At 35.6% G+C, this 9,364-nt stretch overlaps 1 protein-coding gene across 1 annotated transcript; it reads left to right on the top strand.

Moving 5' to 3' along the window:
• Positions 1 to 508: 508 nt before the first annotated feature.
• LOC110686000 (uncharacterized protein At1g03900-like) lies at positions 509 to 9,141 on the top strand. The gene is made up of 8 exons (XM_021862579.1): positions 509 to 809; positions 1,632 to 1,663; positions 7,526 to 7,626; positions 7,757 to 7,829; positions 7,922 to 7,953; positions 8,130 to 8,220; positions 8,378 to 8,489; positions 8,567 to 9,141. The coding sequence occupies exons 1-8, from the start codon at positions 696 to 698 to the stop codon at positions 8,870 to 8,872; spliced, it is 861 nt and encodes a 286-aa protein (XP_021718271.1). The 5' UTR covers positions 509 to 695; the 3' UTR covers positions 8,873 to 9,141.
• Positions 9,142 to 9,364: the final 223 nt, after the last annotated feature.

Below are 9,364 nucleotides of genomic sequence, written 5' to 3'. Positions count from 1 at the left end.
GTACCAAGGTCTCTTGTGCTCAAGCAGACCGAGTCTTGAATGTGCCAAAAAAACCCGTGTTGTGCTAGGCTCGCTCATGCATAGCCCAACTCATGCACCATGTCGTGCCATAATGCTATGCATATAGGCCTTTAAAGGGTTTTTATATATTTGGTAAATTGGTTTAAACAATAGGTCATCGCAAAGTGCTCGTGCTAGCCTTGTGCCAATCATTTGGAAATGATGTTCATGCACAACCCATGAATTGCCGACATGCTTCTTATCCCATATTCGATATGATAATTTTGAAGTTGTACTAATTGACCCTCATGCTAGGCCTAGTCCAATTTTATGGGGTTTGGGCAAGCATTTTCAACCCGATCCTTAGCTCGACCTGATATAATATGCATACTAGTATTTTTTTTATATAAAGCCTAACCAAACCCGACCCGACCAGCCACATGATCATCTTTACCTCATGCTAGCTCGGCCCGGCCCGGTCCATGCCCACCTGAATCACCCATGACCCCTGAGCTAACAATTGACATTTCCCAAGCAACAACCAGGAAAAGAGGAACGGAAAATTTCAGCGACTCTTCCCAACCATAACCACCCCCTGAATCCCCTTCAACCACCTTACCAAAAACCCCATTTCAAAATCAGAAATCAGAACTTTGAATCACTTTCATCTTCTTTCTCAGCTTTAGACCACAACAATGGAGACGGAGAAAACCTCATCAAATGGTAAACAAAAAATAGATGAGACCGAAGAAGAAGACGACCCAATTGAACTTGTCCTCTTTCATGTCCCCGAATGCTATGTCTACATCGTAATTTCCCTCTTTCTTCTATCTGATTTCAATTTTATTTGATTTGGGAGTTGGGTTTTATTATATTGTATTGAAAATATTGAATTTTTTGGAACTATGTTTGATAAACTGGTATGCAAATGTAGATGACGTGGAAGAAAATGGAACAGTTGATTAATGCATATTACTGCTTTTCTGATCACGGATTAGTGGGGTTTTTGATTAATTTTTTATTTTTGGGTTATGATCTTTGAGCTTTAGTTGTGTAATTTGATTTTGTAGGGTTAATTTCTTGATTATTGGGTTGTTTAATGTTTTCGAATTCTTTGATTAACTTGGTTTAAAGTGTTAGATGTGTATCTCACTGTGGATTGAGGTGGATTTTGTCGATCTTGGGTTTATGAAATTACAGATATATAATCCATCTGCATTAATTCATGTGCTATTTATCATGGTGATTCAGAGCTACATTTCGGTGGGAACTACACTATTGTTTGTAATCGTAATCGAGTTTAACCACCAAGTTCGGCATAGGTTGATGTGGTTTCTTACTTGGTGTATCTTGATCTGAAATTTAGTATTTTTATTTCCGAGAAAAGACTTTATTTTGTAATTTCAAAGATTCTGTTTTCGGTGAACTGCTTTGTGGTTTTGTGAACCTTATATTTCCCAATGAAAGTTTCGGGTTACTTGCCGATTGTCATGTAACATGTAGTTATGATCTTAGTCATGATTGATTTTTATGGCCAATTTTATCCTAAATTGCAATGAACACAATTTCCTTGAGGATCTTGTCTGTTATGTATATAGTTTAAGGCCTTATTGTGGTTTTGTGTTCTTCAGATACCCCCAAGGAAAACTGCTGCCTCATACAGGTATTTTATTCGTGCATTCAATTTTTGGATTCAATGTTAAATTATTGAGCTTTCTACCTGTATATATTTTCTTCTAGAACCATTTCATACTGACATAATGTCATGCACATTTTTTCTTAAAATTTCATTGTTATCCAGAATTTAATTTGCAGTTACCGTTACAATGCATAAGTGACAAAAGAAATACTATGAAAATATGAAATACAATTACTGCCTTTGTTGAACCTCAGCTGTTTAATAATGAATCATGAAAGCAATTAATTTGGATGGTCATGACTCATGTTCTTTAGTAGATTCTCATTGTAGAGTGGTTTTTGGGTTTGAATGAATGCCCATGAAGGTTTAAGGATAGCTGTATGGTGCTGAACCACAAGGAATAATGTCTATGACCATAAGTTTATGTACTTCCACTTTGCATTTTCCATATGTCAACCATTCCTGAGATTCACATCACTACTACTTACATTAATCTAGGATGTTTGTATGGAAGCATTAATTCCTTCTTCAATGCATGCCAATGAAACCTTTTGTTCCTTTTGGTTTATGTCAGTGTATAAAAAGTGTGCCTAGGCACAAGGAAAAATTGGCCATGTGCCTTTTTTGGTTTTGGTTTGGTGATTGTGATAAGGCACACTAGAGGTGAGCCTATTGTACCCACTAAGGCACACTGCGTCGCTGCTTGAGTCACACAATTTTTTTTTTCTTGTTTACTTTACTCAAGTGCAGGAAAACCTTATCGCCTTGGAGCATTTTGAGCCTATGTAATATTTGTTGATGTTCAAAGCCTCTGAAACTGTTTCTTTTGCCAGTCATACTTTATTTCTTTAGGTAAAGAACTAGGCAGTGGACAGTAGACAATAGACACACAGCTGAAGAATGCTAGTCTCTTGATCCACCTTTTGGCCCCATACCTTGAGGAACAGATTTTGTGGTAATAAGCTAGGCTGGTACAGGATCCCCCTTGATAATATGGAGGTTGCTTACATAGATTCTCATGGAACATAAGCATGTGGTAGACCAGAGTATCAGTGAAGAGTTAGATCTCTTTATTTAAGCATTTATGTTTTGAAGTCATACTCGGTAATTGCAATTGAGAGCCGGAAATTTTGCTAGTTTAGAACAGGGAGCATCATAGCTGTTTCTTGAATTTCTTAAATTTTGCTTTGCCATTCTTTTGCGATCTTGTCAAGTTATACCAAACTCACTCAGTAATCATTAGTCTGATATGTCCTATGGCCCCTATCCTCTGCTAAGGAACTTTTTGAGTTAGAGCATATCCACTAGGCAGTGTAAATTTTGTGTAGTTGTGTTAGTGAGTACACCTGCATGTCAATTCTACCTGTAAAAATTGGCAGTGAGCTCGGTTTTCCCAATTGAGCAACTATACGGTTATAATTATACCCATAGTGACATGGCACATGGATGGATACCTTGGATCTATTTGGAAGTTTAGAACCACTATATTTTTTTTCATTCCATATTTCCGTGTCATACTTCCTCTATTCTTTTTTAATTGACATGTTAGAGTTTTCACGCTTGGCATTGTTGCCAATGCACATGTTATACCGTTAATATCTTTATTAAATATACAGTAAATTAATATTAACTGTGTATCGAGATTAATGTAACTAGATGCGCCATGATTTTATTTTTTTCCTAACGTATAAAATCTTAAAAGATGGTCAAAGAAGTGTGTGAATAGTGTAAATCTTCCAACATTGCAATATAAAACGAACGGAGAAAGTACTATGACACTGACGTTGCAAATTTCTTGTTCTTCACTTTACTCTCTCTTATTGTATACAACAACTTAGTTGACTCTACTTTAGATGAACACTATCTTGTTCTTCATTGCTAATGCACCCTTTAACTTTGTTGCTGTGATAAAGACCAAGCTTCCTTTTTGATGTTCTGTAATAAACTTGAGAGGTTTCTTTTTCCTTCATCTAAAGACTGCCAAGCTGCAATCCTGTTATTGTTGGTTTCAAATAGGCTAGTCTTTCTTTCTGCCTGCTATCTTTCCTTCTAGCAATCTAGCATTCTGGCGAGTGGCGACTTACCATTTCACCTTGCTAGAGATCCACGGCTATCATTTGACAATGTCGATGATAAAGATTTAGATCTATGTTATAAAACTTTGGAAGAAATTATTACTTTTCCCAGTTTCACTTCAAGACTGTCAGGCTGTTATGCTATTATAGTCCAGATAGTCAACTTGTATCTCCCTTCCATCTCTCCTCTAAGCAATCTAGAATGAAAGCAACTTGCATTTACACCTTACTAGAGATCCATTTATCCAAAGCTACCTTTTTGTGATTGTTATACTCAAGCTTCTATATTGAACAAAATGTAAATCATTGTTGCACGTTGTATCAAATACTTATACTATGTATTTGTTTCTTCCAATCAATCATTGTAGTCTGTAATGTCCTACCACTTGGCCATATAGTTCCACAGAATCAAAGTAGATTTCATTATCATTTTCTTGGAAAATGTTTTCTGATTAGCTCATTAATGCACCAAGTATACCTTGTAAACTTATTGGTAGTATAAACCCGTGATTGTAAAATTTATATATCATCGAATAACTTGTGATTGTAAAAAAAAAAAAAAATTGAAAAAAAAAGAAAAAAAAAAACTGGTTAACAATGTTAAATAGATTGCACCAATACGTTGTTGTGGCTTTTTTTTTAATAATATTTTTATAACTTCATATACTTTTTGTATTTTTTAATCATTGCACCACTTGCCTTTTTAGTAAGTTTCACAAATATTGCAGCATATCCATTATAGGAAACAAAATACTATCTCCATTTCATATTATTTGCACTTTGTGAGATATAAAATATTCCAAAGTTGCAAATAATATAAAACCGAGGTAGTATATGTGTTCACACTGCAAGTACCCAATATACCCTTACTTTTAACACTTGATTCTTTAGTTTATGTTTACATCACATCGGTAATTTTGTACTTTTACCCCTCTCTCTCTTCCTTTTTCCCACTACCAAAAAGTTTGTCCAACCTATATGGAGCAATAATAAAAGAACGTAGGAAGTATTAATCTATTTTATGAATTATCTCTCTCTTTTTTTTTTTTTTTTTGGGGGGGGGGGTTGGGGGGGCAGCTTGGTCTGGGAAAACCAAACCACACATTTGTGATTTGGTTTGGTTTGGGTGCCAAACTGTACCACAATGGACCTTTAACACACCAAGATAACTTTGTTTGAGAAACAAGAGAATAACATATAGAATTTATTCTCTAGCCATAAATAGTAGGTCAAAGCCTCCGTGCAAGTTTTTAACTTTCTCTCGTGTTTAAAGTGACACTCAAATCTTATTGCTATTAGCCTCTTTGCAAAACTTGACTAATTAAGGTTAGATTTGTGTACGAATGTACACTTGAATTTCATAGGACCTTTTTTGCGGCAGGATCTATGCTAAGTGTTCCTGCTGTTAGTCTTGTTGCTAGCATTAGTAATAGCTACTTGCTGAGCTTGAAGGCCTTCAACTATTGATCCTACACAGATTTGAAAATTTCCAGCTCAAATAGTGGAGTTCTAAACAATATGGGAAGCATGAAAATCATTTGCTTTATACTCAACATATGGGCTGGTGGTAATTAGCAAAATCATGGGGGGGGGGGGGGGGGGTTGGGGGGGCAGCTTGGTCTGGGAAAACCAAACCACACATTTGTGATTTGGTTTGGTTTGGGTGCCAAACTGTACCACAATGGACCTTTAACACACCAAGATAACTTTGTTTGAGAAACAAGAGAATAACATATAGAATTTATTCTCTAGCCATAAATAGTAGGTCAAAGCCTCCGTGCAAGTTTTTAACTTTCTCTCGTGTTTAAAGTGACACTCAAATCTTATTGCTATTAGCCTCTTTGCAAAACTTGACTAATTAAGGTTAGATTTGTGTACGAATGTACACTTGAATTTCATAGGACCTTTTTTGCGGCAGGATCTATGCTAAGTGTTCCTGCTGTTAGTCTTGTTGCTAGCATTAGTAATAGCTACTTGCTGAGCTTGAAGGCCTTCAACTATTGATCCTACACAGATTTGAAAATTTCCAGCTCAAATAGTGGAGTTCTAAACAATATGGGAAGCATGAAAATCATTTGCTTTATACTCAACATATGGGCTGGTGGTAATTAGCAAAATCATGATTTCATGTGCTGTAGAATATGAAGTGCACAGTGAGTTATTATTGCTGCCTAATGCCATGGGCCGGGTCATGACATACCAGTTGTGTGCCCTATTGATGCGGGAGCAATAGACCAATATGGGTATTCTTGAAAATTCATGGAATTTTAAGAAAGCCTACACTATCTTTTAGTTATTATTTATTATTAGGATTTTGGCCTATGGGTTTTTACCTTTCACTTGAAAGTTTTTCCTATTTTTAGGCTTCAAGGGTTTTAGCCATTAGGGTATTTATTTATTTAATTTATTTATGTTAGGATAGATTTAGTAGTTGGTTAAAATATGATTAGTAGATATATTAGGATTAGAATTCTTAATATTTTATCTTATTTTAGGATATAACTATTAGTTTCCTATCTTATTTTTGTACGATTTGTCACCCTATCAATATGGGTGTATATCAATAATAGTTTAAGAATGAGAGAGTATTATTTTGGGAATTAATCCTTTGAGCGTTGCTCGTTTTATTATTAATCAAAGAATCACTTGTTGCGACTTGTGATCATCTTCTAGTTGCGACTAGAAAGAGACCCTCTATTTCTGCGAGAATTAGAGTGCTATCCTTTTAATTTTCGTGTAATTTCTTTAGTTCTTATTAAAATCCGAAGATCCAATTGCGAGCCTTGTGAGATTCTTGAGAGACCCAAATTTTGCTCAAGTTATCACTTTTACCAACCCTTCCTTCCGTTACCTCGCCATTTTTTTTATTATATTGTTTGTTTGAGGTTCTATTATAGTTCTTGAATAGATAGGGCCATCTGTTGGCAATTAAAGGCGAAATGACGAATATAAAGAGAATCTGAATCCAAATGAGAATTAGCTTTTCTATCTCTCTAGCCACTGCTACAATATGCTACCAAGTGAATGCCTTTAGTTTTTCTTTTGCCTTCTCTGCTTCCTGTTTTGCCAATCCATCTATACTAGCTTTTTTACTCTTCTTCTTTGACTAATTGTAGTATTTCACAAAGTGGAAGCTCTTGACAAGCACCTATACCTGGTTTCTGCAAATATAACATTCTTGGCCATTTTTTAAGATCCTTTTTAGTATTTACAGTATCTTGCATATTAACTCAGTAGGTGCTGTCAAGAGTCAAGACATTGCAAGTAGCTGCTCCAAACTATTCAAGCCTATATAAATCGTTGCAGCTGGAATTTATTACTGGATAACTCTAAATCAGTCAGAGAACATCCATTGGCTGAGTATCTGCATGTAAAAAGTTAAAGAAGTTGCTGTTCAAGCTTTATGGTCTTTTATTCCCTGATCACCTGGTGGTCATGGATCATGTGACTATCTTTATCCTTCTAATTTTATAATGCCCTCGTTGCTCTCTGGTCTAATACTTTGATAAGAGCCATCATCAGAGCATTTACTTTGAAGGATGCTAATGTGTAAATAGGAGCTTATTTTTCCAGTATTGCCTAATGTTCAAATATTCATGTAAGATGGCAGATAGTCTGGTTAGAATTTGAGGTTTGTGTGGCCACTGAGTCAACTCTGTGTTTCTCTCATACAAATTATATGAAGTTCAAGATTGTGCCATTAGTGATGATCAAATCCTTGCTGATGACGATTCCATTTGTTGCTTGTCAGTTCTGCCGAGAATATAGTTGATCAGTGATGATTTTAGCATTAATTTGTGTTTATTTGTAGAGCTGATGAATGGGATGTAAATAAATGGGCATGGGAAGGAGTCTTGAAAGTTATAAGCAAAGGAGAGGAGTGCATAATCAGACTTGAGGATAAGTCTACAGGTAAAAAATTTACTATTCTACAGTATATGTGGTGGATAAGTGTCTTCTATTGTAAATTGGATCTGTGTTGGTTGGGATATGTATTTGTTACCTTTTGTTCAGCATTTTCATTCTTCTTGAATCGGTTCAGGTGAACTATATGCTCGGGCTTTTTTGAGGAAAGGAGAGCAACATCCTGTGGAGCCTGTAATTGATAGTAGCAGGTTTGCTATATTTTGTTTTGCACATAGCATAACCTTATTTGCATATTCAGTTAAAAAAACTTGTCTGACTTAGTTTCTGTTTCCTTATGCAGGTACTTTGTGCTCCGAATAGAAGAGAACATAGGTGAGCGGCTAAATTCTCTTGTTTAGGATTAAATTATTTGAAAAAGCTATATTACACCCTACTGGACGCAGCTCGCTTTCAAAGAAATTATATGCAAAAAGCACAAAGAACCATTGATTTTTTCATCCTTTACTTTAAAATTGCAATTAAATTCTTAATTAGATTTGTTTATCCAGGTGGTCGCCTTCGACATGCTTTTGTTGGGATAGGGTTTCGAGAGAGAACTGAAGCTTATGACTTCCAAGCTGCTCTGCATGATCATATGAAGTAATTCCTTGCACTTTTCTGCATATTTACTTTCTTTAATCGACACAACTAAACATACGCACATTAATCCCCTGGTTGAATAACAACACTGAGATGCACGTTGTCTCAGCAAAAGATTTACCTGATTGAACTGAAGCTTATAAACCTATGAATTTAGGTATCTCGATAAGAAGAAAACTGCTGAAGAAATGGAGTATCAGTTCCAGAATTCTTCAACGGTTGATTACAGTTTGAAAGATGGAGAGACCCTTGTTCTTCAGTTGAAAAATGTAAGTTCGTCAGTTATTCTTTGTTTCTTCATTAAATTGTTTGGTACTCATGTCATTAATAAACTTATTATTGTCAGAAACCTGGTGGCAATACTAAGCTGAAATCCATCGATCAGAGTGTGAACAACCTTTCAATTACGGAAAAAAGTAAACCTATAGAGCCTGCCCTTGCTATTAAACCTCCTCCTCCTCCACCAGCGACTCTGTCACCAACTGCTTCTCCTAAAACACCTAGATCCAAGTCAAACCCTGATAAAAATTTCGAAGTAGAGAATGAAGATCATGGCAAAGAGCAGCCTCAACCTGATTTAAAATCGAAAGATTCTCAAAATTCAGAAGATGTAGCAGATGAGGACTTCGGGGATTTTCAGGCTGCTGACTGATTTTGTTATTATGTAAAAACTTCTGTTTATAATCAGTATAATTGTTTCGACCTAGTTTGGTGTATATGATGTGTTCCATAGACAAATCTTACAAACTCCTTATGAAGTTTTACATACATACTTCTCTGCCTGGCAGGGAAACCAAAGAGATGTGTCGGAGAGTCGCATATAGAGAGTTGTTGATAAGGCTTTTCTGCTTGGTGTTACATTGTGAATTTTTTGTTCATGCAGCTGTTTGTATAAATTAAATCCGTTCTTTGTCTTCGCTACCTATTTCTTAGATACTGATCTAGAAGATTGATGAACTGTCAAGAACTTAGGTTGATAAGGTTAGTGATTGTTAAATATGAAAGAGCCTCCCTATTCGGGATTGATGCATATAACATGGGATTTAGTTTTACAAGAATCAATATCTTTCGGGATTGATGCATATAAGCAATTGAGAAATGTTCCTTGTGCATTTGCAAAAGGATTCATCATGTTTGCCATGAA

Source organism: Chenopodium quinoa, unplaced genomic scaffold, assembly GCF_001683475.1.
Source record: "Chenopodium quinoa cultivar QQ74 unplaced genomic scaffold, ASM168347v1, whole genome shotgun sequence".
Lineage (NCBI taxonomy): Eukaryota > Viridiplantae > Streptophyta > Magnoliopsida > Caryophyllales > Amaranthaceae > Chenopodium > Chenopodium quinoa.
This window is presented reverse-complemented; position numbering and strand designations above follow the sequence as displayed.

Coding starts and splice junctions, on each gene's coding strand:
- LOC110686000 (XM_021862579.1), top strand. CDS start 696: ATGGAGACGGAGAAAACCTCATCAAATGGTAAACAAAAAATAGATGAG. Junction 8,221..8,377: donor GCTCTGCATGATCATATGAA/GTAATTCCTTGC, acceptor CTATGAATTTAG/GTATCTCGATAAGAAGAAAA. Junction 8,490..8,566: donor TTGTTCTTCAGTTGAAAAAT/GTAAGTTCGTCA, acceptor TATTATTGTCAG/AAACCTGGTGGCAATACTAA.